This window comes from Rana temporaria, chromosome 6 (genome assembly GCF_905171775.1).
Source record: "Rana temporaria chromosome 6, aRanTem1.1, whole genome shotgun sequence".
Lineage (NCBI taxonomy): Eukaryota > Metazoa > Chordata > Amphibia > Anura > Ranidae > Rana > Rana temporaria.
This window is the reverse complement of record NC_053494.1, coordinates 179,794,724-179,819,653: the sequence shown is the minus strand read 5'-3', so window position 1 is coordinate 179,819,653 and position 24,930 is coordinate 179,794,724. Positions and strand designations below refer to the sequence as shown.

The 24,930-nt window shown below is 41.3% G+C and overlaps 1 protein-coding gene across 11 annotated transcripts in view; it reads right to left on the bottom strand.

Moving 5' to 3' along the window:
* Nucleotides 1-282: 282 nt before the first annotated feature.
* Nucleotides 283-24,930, bottom strand: part of RBMS1 (RNA binding motif single stranded interacting protein 1) — a 497,047-nt gene continuing 472,399 nt past the window's right edge. For 6 of the 11 annotated variants that reach the window (XM_040357882.1, XM_040357876.1, XM_040357879.1 and 3 more), the window contains exons 10-15: nt 22,624-22,674; nt 14,873-14,983; nt 12,198-12,251; nt 10,103-10,183; nt 8,729-8,809; nt 283-2,059 (exon numbers count right to left, since the gene is read on the bottom strand). In XM_040357882.1, the coding sequence (XP_040213816.1) occupies nt 8,738-8,809; nt 10,103-10,183; nt 12,198-12,251; nt 14,873-14,983; nt 22,624-22,674 (369 nt within the window). In that variant the 3' untranslated portion in view covers nt 283-2,059; nt 8,729-8,737. The remainder of the gene's footprint in view (nt 2,060-8,728; nt 8,810-10,102; nt 10,184-12,197; nt 12,252-14,872; nt 14,984-22,623; nt 22,675-24,930) is intronic. The other 5 variants (XM_040357887.1, XM_040357886.1, XM_040357881.1 and 2 more) reach the window with 1 other exon arrangement.

The window sequence follows — 24,930 nt, the reverse complement described above, 5'->3', positions numbered from 1 at the left end:
CTTAGCCCTAGCTCCAGCTAGGAGGATTTGGTCAGAGGAAACAGGCAATGCCAGCAACCTGTTCCAATAAAAAAGGAAATAAAGTTTTGAGGTAGATAACTGATCACACTGCTGACCAGGCGAGTACACAGTTTTGGAAGACAACAAAATTCATTTCTTTTACATATGCAATTAGAATAAAAACAGCCATAATATAAGCGGTGATCAATCTAATGTGTTAATAAAAAAATATATATAAAAGGAAACAAAATTGCTGTATTTGACCAATCAGGAATTTCATAGTTTCAAAAAAGGTGTTTTTATTTATTTTTTTCTTTTTCTTTTTTCGTTACAATTTAATACTTGTAGTGATGATGTGAAGTGTGGCACTGCTTGGATCCAAGTCTTCCTTCATGCTTTTGATATTGTGTCCATACATTTACTAAAACTATTTAAAAAAAATGCAAATGTACAAAAAAAGGCACATTCTCCTAACCGCAAACTGGTCCGGCAAAAATAAAGAAAACAGAAAAAAAAATCACGCTGAGAATAATCTGGAAGATTGGTTACTGGCTCTTTGTTCTTTGGTAAAGTTACCTTTAAAAGTGCCAAGTCTTATGTTTTTATTATTTTTCACCTAATAGAGAGCGAGTACCCAATGTACTGACAATTCCACTTATATCTCAGCTTATTTCTTTAAAGTCCTTTAGCTTTTTGCCATGTTGCTGTAACAGCACTTTTCGTTTGCAAGGTTTGAGCACAATCAACTAAAGTACTATCATTAATTGTATAAAGAAACAACCAAAAACAGAGGAAAAAAAACAAAAAACAAAAAAAACAAGAACATTCGCTGACAAATCCCCTATCCCAATTCCTATATTCTACATACGCTAAAACATCAAGTTAATGTGAAAAAACAAAACAAAACAAAAAATAGAAAGCAAAACATTTTTACATTGCATCTTACAGCAGATTTTCTAAAATCGCTTAGACTACCAGAGCAAATTGTTGGCATAAGGCCTTACAAACAACTCATTACTAAAACATCCCCCCCACCCCCAATGAGAAAATGTGTTTCACACAAAAAAACATTTTCCCAGCCCCACCCAACAAATTTTTTTTTCACTACCATACACATTACGTGAAAAAAAAAATTAAAAACATCTATTACACATTAAAAAGCCAGATTTTCAGCAATTTTATTAACTACCTTTTAAAAGCCCTATGCTGCTGTTTTACAAGGCAAAACCGACCAGCTTACTTGGTCTAAGCAATCTACACTTTTCTTCTAGTAATTGCGTGGAGGAAAAAAAAGCTACAGCATTAAAAGTTTTTTTTTAAGGCAAATTGGAATTCATTGGAAAAAGATAAGACACTTCACGCTATGAAAAGAAATTTTTTACAAGGAGTCAGAAAAAACGGACAGCAACTGCAACACTGCACTACAGCAACACTCACACTGCAAGCACGGAGGCATCGCATTAAAATGCCTTCTTGTTGGAATCTGTTAGAACATTGAGAAACCAGCGATGTTTATTTTTGCAATTATTTTCTTCACTGGGCAATAAAATGGTGAACCTTCAGAGAAGAAAAAAAAAAAGAAAAAAAACCCCAAAAAACATAAAAAAATAAAATAAAATCCCAAGTCCTTAAAAATTTAACAATGGAAGTCCCATACAAAACAAAAAAACATAAAAAAAAGAAAAAAAAAAAGAAAAATAACACAAAAATTGTCTGTTATGCACATATCCCCATACAAATAGCCACCTGTGCATATCCAGAGATAAACCTGCAGTCTGTCTCTTTTTGTGTTATATTACTTGATAAAAATTTCCATAATAAAATAAACCTGTTCAGGGGAACAGACACTAGATGAATTGAAGGTTTTTTATGCACTTCATAGAACTTATAGCAAAAATAGTTTGAGTTGATTTTGTTATAAATAATGTTTTTTTTTTGTTTTTTTTCCCCCCAAGAACCTGTGCAAAACTGTCAATTCATAAAGCACGATTGTTCAGAAAATTCCATGATTGTTTAAGCATCTGAACCTCATTTCCCCCAATCAAGGTCATCGCTCCATCTGTAAAAAAGAGAAACAATAAAATAAAAATGATATATATTTTTTTTTTCCTGTAGGTCTTTTCAAGTACTAGATCGGTATTAATTTACCGAAAAATAGGGCAATAATTCATTTCATTCGAAAAACGTAAATCGTAAATTTAATACAGAAATCTTGGACACTTGTTTGAAATGGTAAATTTATTTTTTCTGTATCTGGTCTCCAAATGGATGTAAAACCATGAACATCGAAATAGAAAATACAATTATTACCACCGCAGACAAATATTCACCAGTCTAGGATGTTCCATACAGGAATAAAATAAAAATAAAAAATAAATCATACAACTGATAATTATTTTGTGGAATCATTTGTTGAAAGGTGCTTGCTGCTTACAATTGCATCTGCATGAGCTTTAAATGAAACGATATGACTTAACTGCAGATCCCCATCTTTCAGTCATTTAGCACACATGCAAAAAATATATATATATTTTTTTTGTAAAAAGCATACAGCAATCAAATAAAACAAATTACAATTGCACGATACCATAGTGAATGTCTATTTTGGACGAATGTAATGACTTTGTTTTGTCACCAGGTGGCACCATATCTAAAGTTCTTCCGATCACTACCCTTCTGCAAGTCATTTTCACCATGGTTCATGTCAAATGCCGGGCGAGTCTTGCAAGAAAGAGCCTTAGCAGCTTGCTTCACCCATCCCTGCACTTTAGGTAGTCAATCACTGACTAACACTCCAATGACCAAAGTGAATGCCATCCATTTTGCATTATGGCAAGATACTCAGACAATGAAATTAACAGGCAGCATTTTACACTTTTAAAGAGATCTCAACACTTGCTGTAAAAACAAAAAGGTGTTTAGACCTTAAAGTAGAACTATAGGCAAAACTATTTTTTTCATTTTCGATAGCGCAAGGTAGGATTATAACCCCGGTCAGATTTATTTTTCCCACCGTGTCCTATTGAAGCAATTTCCCTTCACTTCCTGTCCCATAGCCAAACAGAAAGTGGTAATAAATGCCTGCAAATTAAAGGAATTCCTTGGGGATCCCCAGGTCACCAGAACTAGTGATTTCCTTGGCTGATTTCCACTCTTACTTCTCTGGGGACAACCCACAATTTGGGATTTTTTTTTTACTTTCAATGATAATGGTAAACAGGGGAAATAGAGAGGATGAATCTCCCCAACAGGGGAAGAGGCAGCAATACAAATCTGATAGGTGTTCTAAGCGCTCTCCATCTATCCAAAACTGAAAAAAATATATATTTTTCCTTCAGTTACACTTTAAAAAAATATAAAAATGTAAATTCTACAAAGAACTGATATTTGGTAATGTTTGGTCTTTAAAAGATACCATTGAAAATTATTTATCATGTCAGAAAATTCAGAGCACTCCTGTGTATACTTCCTGTGTTATCTCTTAAAGTCTATTTGGCCCTCCTAGTTCTAATCTTGGGACTACCGAAAGAGTAGAGACTCTGTTGTGGGTTTGTTTTGAGTAGTTTAGCAAAAGAAAGCTGGGCAGGGCTGACACCACACAATCAATAAAAACAAAAAAGCTGTGTGTTGCCAGCAGACAACAGGGCATAGGAACAGAGTGTTGTTCTGACAGAACAACAAGTATTTTGCTGTACTTGCAGGATCTTTAAATTTGATAAAATCTGGGCAATTGGGCATGTCCTGAATTTTGTTTTCATTTTGGGCAAAAAAAAAAAAACACAAAAAAACCCCTTCTATAATTTGTAGTTCTAAATATATGGGGGCGGTCAACTCAAGGGTTGTTCTACTGCTCTTTCTCACAATGGGGTTGATTTCCTAAAGGCAAACAAATATATAAAGGGTCCATATAGTGAACTTGGTGTTGAGTTTTTCACTTTACGGTCAACACAAAAGACAAGGGGGCACTCTTTACGTCTCGAGGAAAAGAGATTTCATCTCCAAATACGGAAATGTTTCTTCACAGTAAGAGCTGTGAAAATGTGGAACAGACTCCCTCCAGGGGTGGTTCTGGCCAGCTCAGTAGATTGCTTTAAGAAAGGCCTGGATACTTTTCTTAAATTTAAATAATATCACTTGATCCAGGGAAAATCCGATTGCCTCTCGGGGGATCAGGAAGGAATTTTTTCCCCTGCTGTAACAAATTGGATCATGCTCTGCTGTTTTTTTTTTTTTTTGCCTTCCTCTGGATCAACTGTGGGTATAGGATTGGGTATATGGGATTGTACAATATTTTTTTTTATTTTATGGTTGAACTGGATGGACTTGTGTCTTTTTTCAACCTGACTTACTATAACTATGCAGTTGCTCCAGATCTTAGTAAATTAGGTGAAGCTCTGCCGACGTCCATCATCCAATCACGCGCAAGCAAAAAGCTGTGTTTTTTTTCCCCTTGCACATGATTGGGTATGCTTTGCAAAGTAAAGCTTTACCTCATTTACTAAGCTCTGGAGCAACCGCACTTAGAGTTCAACTGCACTTTGCAAACTGCAGTGTCTATTTGCCTTTCGTAAATCAACCCTCAAGAGTCTATGGGTCAGCCAACTCGCACACACACACCAAAAGAAGAAGCTCCCCATAGGGCTGATACTTTGTCTCAACCGCTGTTAACAGATACAAAGTATACCAAGCCAATTAGAAAAGTGATAATTTTTCACTGCCAGACATGCAATCACGACATGAATTGTAAAAATGTAAAAATTATTTCTAAATTCTTTCAATCTGCTATATGACATTCTACCTGGATTCATATTTTGCAGATTGGCATAAAAAATTACCTTTTAAAAAGCAATAGGATGCACAGATAAAAACTAGACTAATTAAAAGCAATAGGATGCACAGATAATAATAATAATAAAAAAAAAAGCTAGACTAATAAAAAGCAATGGGATGCAGAGATAAAAAAAAAAAAAAAAAAAAACTAGACTAATAAAAAAGCAATGGGATGCGTAGATAGAAAAATTATACTATTAAAATTTACTGATTATTTTTATTGCTTAGCTCATAAATGGCCAATTTATTGATGCGTCATACTATATGCGCTAAACAATTAGGGATGCTTAAACAAGAGCATAATAGATGAGAAAGGAGATTGTATCAATTTTTTTTGCCATTAGTTGCAACTTTGTTATTTTTCGAATGGAGTTCGCAAATGAAAGCCGACACTGGATTGGTTGTGCTTGTGACATAAGTAGCTGTGATAATGCCAATATGTCTATTAGCTAAGAGTCTGCAAGATAGATTGAAGGCTATTAATGTTTCCCAAATGGAACTTTCAAGTCTGTGGACTCTGTAGCAGTTTATGGTCCACCCACTCCTGCCGCTGTATTTGCTTATTGGCCAATGTGGTTACCACCATAACATTTCATAGCCAATATGGAGATGTGGGCCAGAGGGTGACCATCCAGGCTGCAGTATAACATCTACAAGCTGACCCACCTCCATCCTGGAGTTGATGTCTGGTCCCAGGTAAACCTCCAGGACTCAATTCAAAAGAAATCAGACAACATATAGAACAAGGAGGTTCAGAATTTCTTATTAAAGTCGATTTGAAATTTCAGATGAAATTGTAAAAATGTAAATCTGGGTGTAGTAAGAGGTCGATATTTAACCTTTGTTTTTATCCGTCAGTCACCCCAGAGGAATAGTCCTAGTCCTGCAATGCCCTTCATAGGGGACCATGTGTAAGGACAATCATCCTCTCTGCAGTTCCCCTCATGTAACCCCTTTATGTGCACCCAGATTACATTTTTAACTAAAGTTTCCATTGGTCTTTAAAAGAGAAGTATGGCCAAAGCATTTTTGGCCATTCTTCACTTGTGGGTCACAGGATTGCACCTACTTTTGCTCACCTGTGACCAGAGTCAGCTGACAGCAGCTATTGCCCGCTATCAGCTAATGTGGCAAAACCGCTGCAGACTCTGCAGGGATCCCTGACAATATTGTCAGGACTCACCCTGCTGCCTGATTGACAGTTGGCTCCACCTCTAGGAGCAGCTGGGGGGGCAGAGCCAGCTGTTACCATTCCCTCCCCAATCTGGCGCACCAGTGAGTGCTTCACGAGCAGAGTGGAGAGCGGTGACTGACAGTCACCCCTCTGCTCCAAGTGGACCAAGAACTGAGAAATCAGCAGGCATTAGATTGCTCAGTTCTCAATCCCTTGGTTAGAGCAGGTGTGGGATAGCTACAGCATCAGTGTGAGTGTGATGCTGTAGCTGTCCCACAAATGCATAGAGGGGAGTATGTATGTTTATTTTATTTGTATTTAATCCATACTAGGTCATAATTAGAGACAGTGATTTAGCACAAAGCACCTTGGTGTGTTTCTCTAATACAGCTTAAAGGGGTTGTAAAGTTTTTTTTTTTTAAACATGTTGCCTCCTTTGTGCAAGAGTTTTGCACAGAGTGGACCTGATCCTGCCCTTCTTGGGTCCCTCAGCGGCACTCCTGGCTCCTCCCCGCATCGAGTGCCCCCTCAGAGAGCCGCAATCCATGGGGGCACTTGTGCTGGAGCTCTCCCCAGTCCTGCTGCTGTGTCCATTGACCCAGACAGCATGACTTGGCCCCGTCCACCGCTCCAATGTCACTGGATTTGATTGACAGCAGTGGTAGACAATGGCTCCTGCTGCTATCAATCTATCCAATGAGGACCTGAGGCAGCGGCTGGATCTGCTTTTCTGGATCTGCTGGATCTGCTGTCCCCGTCGCTGGAACGATCGAGTTCAGGCAAGTAAAAGGGGGGCTCTATGGGGCTGCTGCACTACAGAAGGTTTTTCACCTTAATGCAAAGAATGCATTAAGGTGAATAACCTTGAGGGTTTAAAACCCCTTTAGGGCGTCAAGAGTCTTCATGCAACTACTCGGTTATGATATTAACCTGAAAAAGTATCTCCAGGCCTTAAAGGGGTTGTAAAAGGTTGGTGTTTTTTCACCTTAATGCATCCTATGCATTAAGGTGAAAAAACACTTCGCTATCATGGGTGCCCCAGCCCCCCCCGTTTTAATTACTTGAGCCCATTTACCTGCTGTGCGCATACCCGGGAATCCTCTTCTCCGCAGACTCTGACCGTTCATTGGATAGATTGATAGCAGCGCAGCCATTGGCTCCCGCTGCTGTCAATCACATCCAATGTCGTGGCTGTCGGGGGCGGGACCGAGTCATACACTCTGTGTCTAAGGACGCAGCGTGTATGACAGGGAGAACGCCCACAAGCCAACCCCCTCGGAACCCCAGAACAATAGGATCGGGGCAACTCTGTGCAAAACGAACTGCACAGTGGAGGCAAGTAGGATATGTTTGTTATTTAAAAATAAAAAAATCTAACCCATACAACCCCTTCAATGTTAGGGTCAATCTTTGGTTATCCAAGTGGCAGTATTGGCATCAAGTGCTCCTCAAATTTTGGAGCCCTCGGGGTGATGTTGGACATTCATAGAATGCTGCATGCTATAACTTGCAAAGACCTGCTGTAGAGTCCTCACAGTTTTCTCTTTTAGGTTTAACAGAAAACAGATTTCCATTGGCTCTAAACACTCTCCAGAGTAATATCAGTTTTGGGAGTGTGTGTGTGTGTGTATACAGTGTTGCTATTGTGACCAAATCCGCCTGTAAGACGGTATACGTTGATCAAGCCAGAGGCATCCCAGCAATGCTGAATCTCTGTGTGAACTCACCTGACCTGTCTTCATCTCACTGACAACTACTACTAAATAAATACAATCCATTCAAGGCTGCTACACCCAAGCGGTGACAACTGGCTTACAGCTATTATGTTAAAAAAGGCCTATAAATAGACCACCCTTGCCCCCTTTTATTAAGTGAAAACGAAGGGAAAAATGAGACACAGAGGGCAAAAAAACAAACAAAAAAAAACAAAAACTATGAGTCCATTATATACTCAAACAATGAAACATTTTGGATTTGGATACAGTATACTTTTGCATAACAATTTCCACATAATGGGCAGACAACACTGTACAGTTCTGTCTGATACAGAAAACTATGGTGCCTCTATATAAAAGGGTGGTGTGGCGTCAAACAGCCTTGCCTTTTAACTGCTTATTCTCCAGTTTGTCTTCTTCCTTCAATTTATAAGATTTATAGCTCCATAAATCTAACAGAGTCACCAGCTTGCTCTCTGATCTAGGGGAAACCTATTTTCGGTCAATGCATGTCCCTTGGAAATAAAGAGCATTTGTCTAGAACAGAAGATCTATTGAAAGCCAACCACAGAATTTTTTTTTAATCTTGCTAAACAATCATTAAGTCCAATATTTACAATCATCGGTTTGAATAGACTGGCAATACTGCCCATCTAGGACATTTTCCTGGATAGTCACTTATATGAAAGGTATTATATTACGCTGCCACTTTCATGTTCCCTGGAACACAGCATGCAATATAGCACCAAAACACAGCATAACAGCCAATCAGAACAGGAGGAGGCATATGGTAAACCGCAGGAAACATGTCCCTAAGGGTGATATAAATCACAGGGGCAACATCAATGAATGGAGGGAAAAAACAGGGACCAAGGGATGCAACGAGAGGTCTTGAAGAATGCGATCTGAGCTTCCCAACAGGTCTTCTGAATATACTTTTTACTATTTAGAAATCATTTCAGTCCTAAAAAATAATTCAGTCTTTTCCAATGTCTACATATTCCCTCACCTTTTAGAGTTACTTGTTCTGTTGATAGGTGTATGGAGAATGTTCATTAGATGTCTCTACTGGTTGGTTTTGGTTGGGTTCCTGGAAGAAATTACACATTATTATTCTTCTTCTTCTTCAACAGAGGGGCCCAAGAGGTGGGACTATTTTTGTATTTTTGGGGTGTAGGGGGGATAAAGTCAGTGCCACTGTTTCGCTACACACCAGAGAGATGGGTGGGGTGTAGACTGGGATGGGTGGACCCCGTCAGGCAGGCTTATTACTAAGTGGAAGCAATGAAAACTATCACTGTATCCCATATGGCTGAACAAGGAAAATAATAACAGCCATAATGAGCTATGAAATAGCATGCGAGTAGATATAGTCGTTGTCAACCCAAATAGGAAAAAAATGGTAATTTCCATCAAAGCACTATATGTTGAATATGCCAAGATTTATCCTCACAGTGTAACCAGAGTCCCAAATGGAATAAAACGTGGTCAGGCTACCCTCTATAGTATGAGCAATAAATCATCATAGGCCTATCTACTCGATTGATTATTTGTACAGGGAGAGCAAAGCCAGTTTGAGGCAAAGTCCACTGTTCTGCTTAGTCTATTGTTGACTATATATTTTGCATGATCTACCATGCTTTGAATATTTTATATATAGATCTGAAGTTTTACCCTCGAGGTCTGGGAGTGTGGCGAGATGAATGACAGCCATATACAGAGATTCTAATATTTCTTCTAGAAATAACACTAAACCCGGATTACTGTAAAATACTAATTAAGGATTCTGCATACATTTTGGGCAAATATAACCCCCCCCCCCCCCCCCCCCCGGTCTACATAGTAAATTACACAATGTTTTATAGCATTAAAGAAATGATTTATTTATTCTAATAAGATTGACAAGGTTGATCACATTAAATAAACCGGTCACAAACCTTTTCAATTCGCCCAATTTCGCACATATGATTAAAAAAATAAAATAAATGCCTGAGCCAAAGTTACTTTTAATGAAAGCTGCAGACAACCAACTATCTTCCCTTTAAAAGTCAACCTTGGGCTGACCCCCTGCTGCCTTTCAACTGGTTAGTGAGGCAATCCATCTTAAAGGATCAATAAGGTGGTAAGAGAGGCCGGGCCAAGTTTGACTTTTTAAGATAAATTACGCTTTAGATACATCAGCTTCTTAGATCTCAGGATCTACTGATCATTCAAACATGCTGTTTCACCATCGGTAACTTATTCCAATGTTTTCTTTTTACACCCTGAGCTTCGTTTGAATTGCTCAGGTTTGTGACCAGACATCTCACTCTGGCATTCAAGTCAGGCTTGATCTGTTCAGTTTATTTCAGCACTTTGACCTAAGCCAGACATTAATACTGACCTCCACAGAGACGGCAGCTGTTTGGACGTGTGTGTACTGCGGTATATATGCTCCTTGCATAGCTGTTGTGGCAGGCATATACTAAAAGAAAAAAGAAAGCACATTAATATTCAGACTTTTTTTTTGAGCTTCCAGCTTGCTTTTTTTTTACATTAGTTTATTATAGGATTAATCTATGGTGTATAGTCTGGGTATAGTATCATCAGGATATTAGTTTACAGCCTACTCCGATCTGGTCACGTTAAAGTGAAAGTAAACCCTCCTATCATTTTTAGCGAAGGAAGCTGCCATCTTGGACTCCGTTTAATCTACAACTGCCATGATGCTGCACATGTGATCAGTTATGACACCAGCCATTGATTGGTTTGACAGTTTGGTTAAGAGCACAACCAATGGGAGAGTTACATTTACGACACATGCCGGAAAGGTAACTGTTTTATGGCTGGGTTTACCTCCACTTTAAGTATATGCATCTTTCTTATACAGATTAGTCCGCATAGGTGTTGGGGGCTGTTTAAGGCTGGGTTTGTGTGGTACCATTCACCTTTTCAAAACTGCAGCCGCATGGAAACCACATGGTATCTTTGGGTGTCTGCTAGAGTGCATTTTGCCTGTGGCTGCAGGGATGTGTGCAATTAACAGGCCCTCACCTGCACAAGTGCGAACATATGCAATAAACCCAATTTGGGTATGAATCCCGAGAGTGGTACTCCAAGTGGTGCCTCACCCCAATTATAGGGGAAGACGCTTCTATATTATACATACAAAAAAATAAAAATAAAGAAAGATACACACACCGCAAAAAAGAAATATGCATCTACTGGGGCTACCAGTTTGGAAAAAAAAAATCCATTCATTGGATGAAAATAATGAAATTAATTATCTGACAAGGCAATGTGACTCCCCCCCCAAAAATGCTTATACCACGGGGGGAGTTCCCCTCCTAGACCCTCATCCACCCCTATCCCTCCCCTCACTACAGTGCCCCCATGGGGTGGGTCCTCTGGGTGTGTGCTGTGGTCCCCTCCCCCCCCCCCCAGTGGTATAAGCAATTTTTTTAGGGGGAGGGGTAGGGTATTCAGATGTCAAAATATACATTTTTTGCCGCTGAGCATGTACCCAGGTCTCCCTTGCTAGTGCACAGGCTGCCAGTCACCAGCACAGTTCCATGCACAGTGACAATACAGGCTCTGTCAAGGGGGTGGCTTTTTATAATGTATTGCTGAGTATCTTGGAACAGGAGAGGGCTTCAGGGATCAGAATACTCCAAATGATAGAAAAAAATAACAGGAGTTTAGCTTCCCTATTCTTTTCTAAACTGCAGTCACACATAAAAGTCACAAATCAGGCCCTACTAACACTGTCCCAGGAGCCGACCTCCCAAACTTAGCCCAGCAGCCCAACTAGAAGAGGGAGCTACATATGTAATTTCCTGTACATCTACTTTAAGCCAGGTCAGGCTGCCTGGTCTTCATGCAAGTGGCAAGCTTTAGCGCCTTTTGTGTGAAGCTACAAGATATAATAGAGTCTATAGCCATAAACACAGCAGCGATTCTTCTGCAGTATGGAATATCACATAATTTCACATTTCTATGCAGAAGCACAACAGTGCGTGTTTATCGAAGACGACCTATGAACGGAGACATGACAGCCAAGGCACCAAATTCATGACATGGTAGAATAACTATCCAGTCTGTAGGGTTCTAGGAAGACACTACCTCAACATTTAAGAGCCTCTCTTATCTCTCTACATTAGATAATAGCATTCACTGTCATTATAAACTGGGTGTTGTGCTAGTTAACTGCGCCTGTATGCTTGTGTTACTGATCTGGGTTTGGTGAAAGTCAATTAGATGAGTCATAAGCAACAGTGGGGGTTCCATTATATGCTTAGGTGTGGTATTAACACTGCCCCACTCCTTGCTTTCGCCCATGAAATCTTTTTAGCTACCGACATTTTAACAATCTGACCAGCATGCATGTGACCTGCTGAGACCCAGGATGATACTCTTATCTTGGTGTTCACCTGGAATCATTTGTCAAGGTTAAAGCTAGCCATAAACTACGTGTTTCAACTCGTTGCTGAAGAACCTACCAAAATCCACAACGTGGATGGCTCTGTTGGCTCTTCCTGTCCCTCATCCTTCAACTGAAAAACAAAGCCAGGCAGAAAATTGTTGGCTAATCATATGCAGCCACTGTTCGGGTAAAAAGACAGCTGCATGTGGTGGCTGTTGGTAGACTGTACGATAGCCTAGCATGGCGGACTCGTCCATCCATGCTGTTAGCATTGAAGAATTGAAATTATTAGAGGGGAAATCTTCCAATGGGGATACTGACTCTGGGGACCTAGGGGGTCCCCAAGGAACTTCCTTAATTTGCAGGGATTTCCTCTCACTTCCTATTTAGCTATGAGACTGGAAGTGAAGGGAAATCTCGCCAATGGGATACAGATGCCGGGAAAAAAAATCTGACAGGGGTTTTAATCCTCCCTTGCTTAATTTAAAATTAAAAAAAAAAAAAAAATGTTGCCTCTAGTTCTACGTTAACATTTTTTTTAAGCTGGCTGCAGGCATATACACAATGCTTGTATGGCTGTCTAACCGTTTGATAGGGAGGTATTGGCCATCTCTTTATTTCCCTGAGATAAGCCAACATTAAACTGGGATAAGTGTTGTAGTCCATCTGCAGATCTAGTAGTGGAGACTCTGCAGATGTTCACAGATGAAGTGGTCACCCAATCTAGCTAAAAGGGACCCGATTAGCGGACTACAGGTAAAAGTATAGACACACTTGGGGCTTGTGTAGATGGGTCAATGTGGCATTCCTTCATGTGTATTCAGATTGCATTTGTGACAAGTTTGAGCCACTATTGAGATTCTTCTGATTTTCTTCAGATCTTTCTTAATTGCATCTGATTTATTGCAAAACTGCATGAAGCTGCTTCAAGCATTTCTTGTTTTTCTGAGTAACATGATGCCAGCATGTCCCAGTGTAAAAAGGCTTTTTTTAGGCTTTCCTATAAGCCATAAGCCTATGTGAGTGAAAGGGATCTATGCTGATCTGAAGCTTCTCAAATGGGGTAGTTCGAAAACACACCCCTTAGAGCAGTGGTTTTCAACTCCTGTACTCAAGACCCACCAACAGGCCAGATTTGCAAGATAACTGAAATACATCAGGTGATACAATTTGCTGCACAGGGGTTGTAGTATTTTTGTCTGCATCTACCCATGGTAATACTTAAAATCTTGCCTGTTGGTGGGTCCCGAGAACAGGAGTTGAGAACCACTGCCTTAGAGAAAAAAAAAAAAATTTACTTCTTTGAACCTACGATTTCGATCTCTGATCCTAAAGGGGATTTAATATTCCAGTTTCAATGAAGAAAGCCGAAAGCAAGCATGAGACCCCTTTAGAGTGGCAACAGCAGGTGGGCAAGAATAAAAAAACACAGGAGCAGACAGGTCCCTGCTTAAGTTCTATACAGACATAGCTAGTAAAAGTAAACATCAGTAATTTTACAAGTCTGCAAGAATGTCCCAATATACAAAAAACAGCGCAAAAAAAAAGTCCCGACCTCCAGCCCATTTGATATGAGGAAAGACGGGATGGACAGCCGCACTCCAAAAATAACATAAGGTTGTCTTTATTGTAAACAATGGATAAAAAATGCACTACAAAACAAGCAGAACACAGGGAAAACAGCCTACGCGTTTCACACTCCAATTAGTGCTTAGTAATGGCCCTGACTAAGCACTAATCGGAGTGTGAAACGCGTAGGCCGTTTTCCCTGTATTCTGCTTGTTTTGTAGTGCATTTTTTATCCATTTTTTACAATAAAGACAACCTTATGTTTTTTTTGGAGTGCGGCTGTCCATCCCGTCTTTCCTCATATGAATTGCTTTGTGCATTGCCAGCACCCTTGATTCCCTGAACCGTTGCAGATTTTTCCAACACACCCACCTGGAGCGGTTACTCCCTTCACCTCCAGCCCATTGACTTTGCCCAAGAAGAAAAGTCCTCTCCCCCGTTTATCAGACTACGTTGTTATTTTAAAGCTAGTCATATTAAGAGAGGCTAAAGTGGGGGCTGCTCTGTCTCACATTTGTGACCAAGTACTGTGCTGGTACCAGAATTTACATGATTGGCTCTGATCCACCATCTTAGTTTAGGTAGATGTAGACCCTGGCTACATCTGAACAAGAATGATGCCATCCTTCTGATCATAAAGCACATGAAGGTATATTGCCAGGCAGATTACCATGACCATTGAGAGGTAATAAATACCTAAGTGTTACATTAGCATGCATGCACTTAACATTAAAAAAATATATCTGATGCTAGGTCCACTAAAGAAACCTGGTTGTTATAAAGGAACGGCTAAATAAATTATGTATTGGAGATGCAGCGTGGAGGGCAGGTCTCATTTTGAAAGTTACAAGGAAATCAATCAGTTTCCCATTATCTGCTTTTCTCCTTGAATGTGCATTAAAAAGTCATAAAACATTCAGGCCCAGCGCAATTTTATCTTTGATCATCGCTAAGCCAATCGTTCTTTCCAGAAAAGGAAAAATGTATTTTCATCCAAGTCCCACCATTCCCAAAATAAGCCACCATTCTTCCCAAAGCACCAAGGACTCATCTGCGTTTGTGAAAATGTACCTATTTATACAGCAGTGTTAGCTCCCCCAGTGTAAAGAAGCTGATTACAAACATCTATAGAGTGTAGTCATACAGTTTTCTATGACACAAAACAATGAAGAGGCCACTTACTGTTCCACTGCTGCTTAATGACAGATGACCCATCTGCTGGGACAGAGGGCTCATCATCGATGTAGGCTGTAGTGACATGGTATGGTCCATGGAGGGAGTTAAGACAGCCCCCTAAACAAGAAAATAAAGGGCAGATTAAACCACTATCCACTCCTACAAAATTATCAAAGCACATTCAATAAAAGAAGTGGGTTGACGACCCATGTGCTTGCGCTCTGGGATAGATTAAACGCTTCGCTTAAATTGTCTCCCCCTGTGTCGCCGCTGGCCCCACTGGGTGGCTTCCTTTGGTTCCCTCCGGGGGAACAAATGGCCTTTTTTGGGCCATGGGTGGAGGACGGAAACGCCAGCTGCGGGAACCTCATGAAGGATGGTAAGCTCCTGGATTACGAGACCCTTCCGACGGGAAGACAGGGGCCGCGGATGAACTTCTGGCGGTACAGGCAGCTACACCACTTCTTTGAAAAACAGGGTCACAGGATAAGAGATCCCTCTTCTGTCACCCCGTTTGAGGATCTGTTCGTTGCTGATGAACCTACCCCACACCTGGTGTCTGAACTCTACCGTTTGCTGGGATCTGCTGCCCCTTTGCCCGTGCCCGCCTACATACGGAAATGGGAGAGAGATTTGGATCAGGTCCTTACGGACGCACAACTGACCCATCTATATCGCCTCACTCATTCTTCCTCTGTGGACTCTAAAACACAAGAGACAAATTTTAAATTATTGTCTCGCTGGTACCGTGTACCGGCGGACTTAGCGTGTATTTACCCAACTGAGTCCGGGCTGTGTTGGCGTGGGTGCGGGCACAGGGGCACACTCATCCACATATGGTGGAACTGCCCTCTGATTGAGCCCTTCTGGGCGGACGTTAGAGACCAGATACTGACGATCACCGGGGTTGACATACCCTTCTCTCCGGTGCACTTCCTTCTCCATGTCCCAACAATCCCTCTTAGTCAATATAAGAAAAGTGTAATTCCACACTTACTCAATGCGGCCAGGAGGTTGCTTCCGGTGTATTGGAAGCAGACCAGAGTACCTGGTCGCGAGGATTGGATACGGGCGGTAAGTGACATCGGAGAAGCTGAGAGATGGGTGGCGACCTGTCGCGACCGACAGGACCGACATTTGACCGTGTGGGCACCGTGGACAGACTATGTCTCGGACCCTGTTTTTGTCCCCTCTAGCCTAGACGTGGCTTTGCTGGAACTGGCGGAGCCCTCCCTTAAGACTCGCAGGCTGCAAGCTCTCGCTGGAGAGCAACTGGACCCACCAACACTTGGTTAAGGAGATGGCCGCCCGGCACTGGTGTTGGTAGTTGGAGTGGAGCGCGCGGTGTGGAGGCGGACAGGTTTTGTTCTTACTGATAAGGTACGCACTCTTCCTTTCTCTACTCCCCCCCCTCTTTTTCTTTTCTTTTTGTCTTTTCCCCCCCTCTCCCTCTTTCCCCCCCTCTTTTCCTCCCTATATGTCTTACCTGTACTCCTTCTCCTTCCCAGACCCTTACCTCCCCCCCACCCTCTCCCCTCCCAGAAGCCCGATCCCCCCCCCTTCTTTGTTGATGCAGCTTGTGACCAGTGATGGAATGTTATTCTTTGAGAATGTCGAATGTGGTGATGGGCTAGTTCGAGCTAATTGCTAGACCTTGGTGTGCCCCATAGCCCGCCTGGGGGCCCCTGCCGACTCCTGGCCCTGACCTGGAGCTCACTCGGGGGTGGTGGGTGGTTAGTTGGAGGTCTCAGTACCCCCCCCCCTCCGCCCCGGACGTGGGCTTCTGGTTCGGTTTTGAGCCCTACGGCTCGCCGGGGTTGACGGGGCTCTCGCGCGGACCTCCCTCCTGGTTCATACCCGGGCTTGGGGGGTCTGACGGAGAGTTCTGTCCATCCCCCCCCGAGATATCACACCTTAGATGCTCGTTCCCACAACATCTTTGATGGAGCCCTATGTGGCCCCCATGCTGTGGGGGGAGGTCGGGCCGGCCGCGGACGACCGTGGGGTGTTGGCTGCTGATTCGGCCCCCCCCCCACGACTGAGTTTGAGTTTGATACAGGTGGCCCATACCCGCTCACACAATGTGCACTGTTTGATACTTTGTTCCAATGTTTGGTGGCCCTGCGTGGTCAGATCTTTATGTAATAACAACCTGTTGGGCGTATCTGACATCTGGCTTATACGCTCTCCCCCCTCCCCCCCTTTTTGTTTCTGTTTTCCCTTTAAATTTTTCAATAAATACTGATTATACAAAAAAAAAAAAAAAAGAAGTGGGTTTTTAATGACCCTTGTACAATTTCCCTAAGACCAAATTTCTAAAGGAGGAACCTTCCAAAGGGGGGTGCTTGTTTACATTTAAGCTTGAGCTACGGAGATCTGTAAATATCAGGCTTTTTGTAACAGGAGGTAAGGAAATTCATGGAAAAAGGAGGCTAAACACTGCTTGATAGATCCACAAATACTAAAATTCATACGCTTTGGTTCATATTTACCCAACTAAAGAAGATGAAAGAAAAAAAAAAAAAAGTTTAATTTTAGGACTGAAAAAAAAAAAAATGCATCAACCAAATATAAAAAAAACGACTACTATACACACAATCCCACTAGTTTATTTTTTTCTTTTTATTAATTCGGTGCTGTAACTTGCCAATGAGGCAAAAAGGCCTTTTACCACCCATGATGGTTTCTGCTTAAGATTCTCACGCCTCCATGATCTGCTACGGTTGTATTTATTAAGGGAACGAATGGTGTGCACCAATTTAGCATAGAGTGATTTACTACAGTCACCTGGGTGTCAATGCTCACACCTGTGCATACATTATGTGAATTTCCCATGGTAGCATGTTACTCATGCTCTTTGTGTACATGTTTTATGTGATGTTCCAATTCCTTTATAGCAGGCCCTCAAAACAAAGGGAAGACATAAAAAATGCACATGATCTTGAAGTGACACTAAACCATATTCTTAATTACTAAAAAAAATACTGCATATTACATAAAATATTCCATTCCTCTGTTTTATGGTACTGGAATCGTTTTTGGCATGAAATTGTTTTACTGTATTTTTTGCCCCCCTTGTTACATCCACTGAACTCCTGAACCTTTTCACCCTCATATCTGTTTGGAACAGGCAGTGCACATTAAGCTGCCCATACCATACATAGATTGAAATTTGGCCTGTTCGGCAGGAACTAGATGAATTCTGATCCATGTATGGCTGTTCCCATTCATGAGAAGTTTATCGATAGATTGTTGAACCAGTTTGTTGGAAATTTTTGTTTTGATCAGCAGTGCTGATATATTCTGACAATGAGGGAGTTCCGCTTTCAGAACACATTGACACAGCAGAGAGAATTCCTGCATCCCATATGTGTGAATATTGGTTCAGTCTTTTTCCTTATGCCAGCCTGCTAGGTGAAAAAAACGACAATGTATGGCCAGCTTTAGTTGCAGTCACATACATGGCTCTATGCACATTGACAAACCCATAGTCCATATTGGGAGTGAGCAATAGAAGGTGCCTATGTTCCTACATACAGTGGGGCCAAGGAGAAGAAAGATCCACCCTCTAACAGAAAGTCAGATCACATCCCAAAAAAATAAATAAAAAAATTGGAGATTTGGATGAAGCAGAGAGCAATAGCAGGGATGTTTTGAGTGAATACGCAAATAGCATTCTTTTGTACAGCAGAGTTTAATGTCACTTTAGGCTGCTTTCACACTGCGGTGCTTTACAGGCGCTATAGCGCTAAAAATAGTGCCTGTAAAGCGCCTCTCCTCTCACTCCAATGTGAAAGCCAGAGGGCTTTCACACTGGAGCGGTGTGCTGGCAGGACGGTAAAAAAAGTCCTGCAAGCCGCACCTTTTCAGCGATGTAGGAGCGGTGTGTATACACCGCTCCGAAAGCGCCCCTCCCTAATAAAACAGATAGGCAGCGCCGCCGAACCGCAGTGGCACTTTTCCAGGGACTTTTAACCCTTTGACCGCTAGCGAAGGTTAAAAGCGCTGCTTTACCTTTTATAGGAACTGGGACTTATTGATGTCCGAGAGGTTTATTATATGTGGATAGCATAGGGTAGAGTTAAAACCCATGTCAGTTTTGCCATATCCCATTGGGGAGATTTTCCTGCACTTGTGCCATAGACAGGAAAGTGAGAGAGGGGGCCTTCTAGATTGTTGTCACCGGAAGTATCCCCCTTTATTGAGTCCCTCCCTTTTCTGGTAAGAATTCAAAATTAAAATTTTTGCTCACTTTTCAGTTACATGGTCACCAGGACAAATATAAAGAAAGATTGCTTTCTTTATGGAAAGTGGACCTTGACCCTAATGTTTTGCCCCGCTTCCTCCCTCTCTTACAAACTTTTATTTTTTTTAAACAATTTGTGTTGCAAAGCAGCACTTCTGCATTTATTTTCTAAATGACAATTTCTCCCTGCCTGTGGTCAGATTTGCCACAGGGACCAAGTCCAATGAGAGCCTTGCACTGCCAGGACGAGCCACGCCTGTGCCATATTGGTGGTGCCTTGGGGGAGGAGGGGCAAAAGACAGCTGGGAATTTACGATTTAAAACTATTAAATAAATAATTAAAAAAGGCCTGTAGATGCACTTTAACACTGTAAACACGCTTACAGGAGGGCAGAGAACAGAGGTGCCTTTTAAAGGTGTTCTGATGCTACTCGGATTGTTAACTTGTCCTTATATTTGTGATTTGAAAATTTCATTAGATAAAATATTCTATTTTCCTCCCAGTTTTTCCTGCAGTTCTGTTTTAAATGAATGAAATTCTGTGGCATGTTCTTGGCTGTTTTGTAAGATAATAAATACTGTATGGCTCTACAAAAGAAGACAAAAGAAATGTGTATCTCCCCATGTAGCATTCGTTTGATGAGCTTGTTACATGAAACATTCATAGGCCCTTTCAAACATAACGAACATGTGACAATTGGGAAACAGGGCCGCAGGCGCGTGCTGTGTTCTCAAAGACTTTCCTGCAAGAAGGAAATTGACGAAAGCGGGGTTTGTGGTTACTGAGGCAAAGCGAAAGATAGAGATTGAGCTTGATAAGGGACTGCCATCTTGATAGATTTATGGGGAAATTACTTTATGAATAAAATGTGAAAAGTACAGGAAACCGGCCTACACTTGACGTCCATATCGCCTTCAAGAATGGGCCTGAATCTTGAAATGTAGACAATTTGCAATTTGTAGTGTCCATCGCAGTCGGTCAGTCAACCAACAAATGCCCAGGTCAAATGTTTTTCCTTCATACAGAATAGCGCGATTTTTTTTAAATAAAAATGGCTGACAGTGCGTGACAAGATGTAATGTAGTCTTCTATAGGAAGGGCATTACGGCTACTCTGTTCCCAACTTTTACATTGAGGCGGCTGACTTAACCAAAAGCCAACTTATTGGGGTTCAATGGCCCTGCAGTGCATTATGGTATATAAAAAAATAAAAATAAATAAATCATAGGATTTTTTGTACCCTAAAATCCTTTTCCCTGAAGTACATTGATGAACACAGCACTTTCAATCTTGACCTTAGGCAGTCCTCTCCTGAAGGTGGCGATATTACCCTAAGGTCAAGATTGAAAGTGCTGTGTCCGTCAATGAACGAAAGAAATAATAATTTTTAAGACATTTTAAAAATGATGACTACTCATTCAGTTCCTTATTGGGATCAGCCCTTCTGAGCACTTGAGGCCCCCAAATTCTAGCGTAGGAATAGAGTGAGTGAATGAGTGAAAAACTTATATAGCGCAACACATGCAAACTGAATTGCCTCTGGGCGCTGTATCCATTCTCTGGGTAAGGAACCCCTTGACCTCAGAAGAGATGGGTTTTAATCTTTCTCCTGAAGGTCAAGTGGTCCGACTCCAATCGGATGGTGGTTGGTAGAGCGTTCCACAGTCGAGGTCCCTGGACTGCAAATCTTCGATCTCCTTTGGACCTGTATCTGGCTTTGGGTATCTGGAGTAGGTTTTGATTGGTGGATCGCAGAATGCGATTGGGGTTATGGGCTTTTATTTTTTCGCATAGATATTGGAGGGCGTTACCTTGAATAGTGTAAGAATAGAGGGGGATAGAGTAGGAATAACGTTGAAGCCCCAAAGCAGAGGCCTCAATATTGAGTAAATGACTAGAACGCTTTAATGTTCCTCCAGTTTAAGGAGAATTCAGACTGTTCAGCCCCAGCGAGCGGACATAACAGATGTAAGAGCGGAGGTGGCCCCAAGGCTGAATGATTAAATACGCTGACACTGTTTACTCGGGGATGGTGTGTTAACAATTACAAAGAGAGCAGCCTCACATAATGCAGTCTGAGCATAATAAGTAAATCACAATAGGTTTCATAATCCAAGAATCGCTCTGCAAACTGCTTTTATATGGGGAGTGGGATTTAATAGCGCAAGTCATACTTTAAGAAAAATGAAGGCGCATTTGCAGTGGTGCAAATATTGGAGTTATTATTGCAGAAAGTTTGGCGTTTAAGTGATGTCCTTTATTGGCTACCTTTAGTTGTTAATGATGGAAGCTCAAAGTTATGGCACGTGTAAAGAAAGTATTTTTGTTTGGCGTGCGCAAGAGTTTATAATGTAAATTGTGGGTGTATTTCCATGCACTATAGAGTGATATGCTTTGTTCATATTTCATGTCTGAGGTTTACGACCACTTTAAAACCTATCTCCAGGTTTCTAATTTTCATAGTTTGGACCAAGCTGGGCCCAAACAAACTATTTGCTTCACTAGCAGATGTGCCCACTGGGGGCGCTGTATAAATAATATGCAACATCAGCTACATTATCCATGAACACAGGGCTTCCTCCGATTTGCTAAGGTGGAGAGGTGGGCAGATAGGGTCATGATCTCCACTTCAGCCAGAGAAAGCCTTGTATTCATATGAAACAAGGCTTCCTATGAATGGCTGAGCAGCCCGACCCGATTTTGCTCTGGGAACATGAGGGAGTCCCTATTCCACTGCTGGAACACAGCACCGCATACTCTATGTACACTATGTAGCTGATGATACAGCGGCACCCAGTGGGCACATCTGTTAGTGAAGCAAAAATTTAGTTGGGAACAACTTGGTCCAAACTAATTATTTAAAGTCACAAGAAACCTGGAGCTCACCTTTAAAGCGTGATACAGTTAGTATATGGCTAGTGAATGAAAATAAAAATTGAATCTGCAGCATCTTGCATAACAATACTCACGTAAATCGCTAAAAAACATAATTTTTTTTTTTAAATGTATATACTGTATATATATTTTTTCCTTCTTAATTTATTATCTCTGCAGAGTCAGTGTAGGTTTGGTTAAGGTTAGATAAGGGTCAGGATGTGGGTTAAAATAGTTAAAGCATCGCACAAGGAGTGTTTTAAGAAATTGCTGTCAATTGGCAACAGGCATGTAACCACATACCACAGGAAGAAGAAAAAAATATCCAACATTGCAACACTTTTGTAACTCTCATTTAAAAAGTCCCACCAAGCACGCAGGGACATCTGCATTAAAAATTATGTCAGACTATAGATTTAGAAAGTAGTACTATGAAAAAAATAAATAAAAATCACTCAGGTAATCCAAACAACCTGAAGAGATTATATGTATATCTATCTACATCTTAAAAAAAATAAGGTTTTCGTATACCCTTTAAAATATTTCCTGATTCAAAAGCTATGAGTGACAAGTGTCAGTGTAGTACACTTCAGTGGCCTGTAGAGGTCACCGTTTAGGTGCCCATTTAGTACTTACAGCATGCTGCATGATGTAGGGCTGTGGCTGCATCCAGGATGGACTTGGCACCTGCGAAAAACAAAATAAAAATAGGTAAGTTAGGGAAACACAAATTACTTGTTTATTGTCAAGACGTAACTATTTAGAGCAGCTAAAAGCCAGCATGGTTCAAATTACTTGTTATACCGGTGACACAGGGGCTGTCTTTATGGAAATACCCTGTACCTCTGCAAACACTGATGCCTTGATTTCTTACAGGTTGTGTTATAGTTTCACGTCTGTAGGACGCATTTACCTAGCTAGCTGTACAAAACAGAAATAAAACATCCCTAGAACCTAGGTCATCGCCCACAACATCTGGGGTCTAAAGCACAATATATATATAGTAAAACCTTGGATTGCGAGCATAATTCGTTCCCCTAACATGCTTGTGATCCAAAGCACTTGTATATCAAAGCATTTTTTTTACAGGGTATAAAAGAGAAGAGAGGCACCTCTAAGTGTAGCAATAAGTTGCTAAATGTTGTACCTTCATTAAATGTAACCATATTGCTATACTTAGAGGCTCCTCTCTTCTTTTTTTATACTCAGTTGTGACATGACGCTACTCTTATATCAAGACATCGCTTGTATATCAAGGCAAAATTTATTAAGACATTTTGCTTGTCTTGCAAATTGCTCTCAAACCAAGTTGCTCTCAAACCAAGGTTTTACTATATAACACGCACGCGCGCACACACACACGCGCACACATTCACAAAGGAGATAAGACAGCGTATCTCCAGATACGCCGTCGCATCTCTGAGTCTGATCCGTCGTATCTATGCGCCTGATTCTTAGAATCAGTTACTCATAGATTTATATTAGATCCGACCGGCGTAAGTCTCTTACGCCGTCGGATCTTAACTGCATATTTACGCTGGCCGCTAGGGGCGTGTACTCTGATTTACGCCTAGAAATATATAAATCAGCTAGATACGCAAATTCACGAACGTACGCCCGGCCGACGCAGTACAGATACGCCGTTTACGTTAGGCTTTTCCCGGCGTAAAGTTACCCCTGCTATATGGTGGCGTATATGCGGCGTACCAATGTTAAGTATGGACGTCGTTCCCGCGTCGAATTTTGAATATTTTACGCCGTTTGCGCAAGTCGTCCATGAATGGGGCTGAACGTCATTTACGTTCACGTCGAAACCAATACGTCCTTGCGGCGTACTTTGGAGCAATGCACACTGGGATATTCCACGGACGGCGCATGCGCCGTTCCTGAAAAACGTCAATCACGTCGGGTCACAAGTTATTTACATAAAACACGCCCCCCTGTTCCAAATTTGAATTAGGCGGGCTTACGCCGGCCTATTTACGCTACGCCGCTGCAACTTACGGAGCAAGTGCTTCGAGAATACAGCACCTGCCCGTCTAAGTTGCGGAGGCGTAACTTAAATAAAATACGTTACGCCCGCACAAAATTACGCTGAACTACGAGAATCTGGCCCACACAGCATATATATAAAAAATATATATATATATATAAAAGATTATATTAATGGATCTATGATCTAGGGGCCTGGGACTTGTAGATAAAAAAAGTACATAGTCAATGCTAGTCACAGACAACATCGAACAGTTTTTATTTTGCCCATAGTTTTCTTTTAACTTCAAATTGTACTGGCTGAAAGAGCAAACATTTGGAGCCAGCAGATACATTCAATAAAACAAAAAGGTATTTGCAAAGTGCAGCTACCCACAGCAGCCAATTAGAAATCATCACTGATCTAATTATTCAGTAAAATAAAATGCGATTGTGGTGGGTTGCTCTGCTTTTCATGCCATCATTGTCCTTTGTACTAAACAGGCTTATACATCACTCAGTGCTGGCCGCAGGCAAAATCCAAGTCTCGTGCAAATGGAATTCGACTGGACTCCGGGACAGCACCACTGACCACATCAACGTCTGAAAAATACATATTACTGGTGGTCTGTGGCTAGTTTCTGGATGCACGTTAGAATTCTCCTCCAGCATACCCGAAATACTATGGAAGTTTTTAATTTAAAACCAAAATTGCCATTGTCTAGAGGCAAAATGTTCAGGCTGGTATTGACCACGCAAGTTTCGGGCCAAGTTTTGTGGTTAAGAGCACTACCCAGTATTCACATTCCAACAAAGCTCACAGAATAACGAGCATTCTAAGGCAGTACTGGTTTGCTACAGCCATGGATCATGTTATTGTGCTCGATTTTAATTCCTTTAAAGTGACTCTTTCATTTGTCCTTGCAGGGAAAAGTACAAGAGTTACAGTGTTACTAAACCCAGGACCCTGAA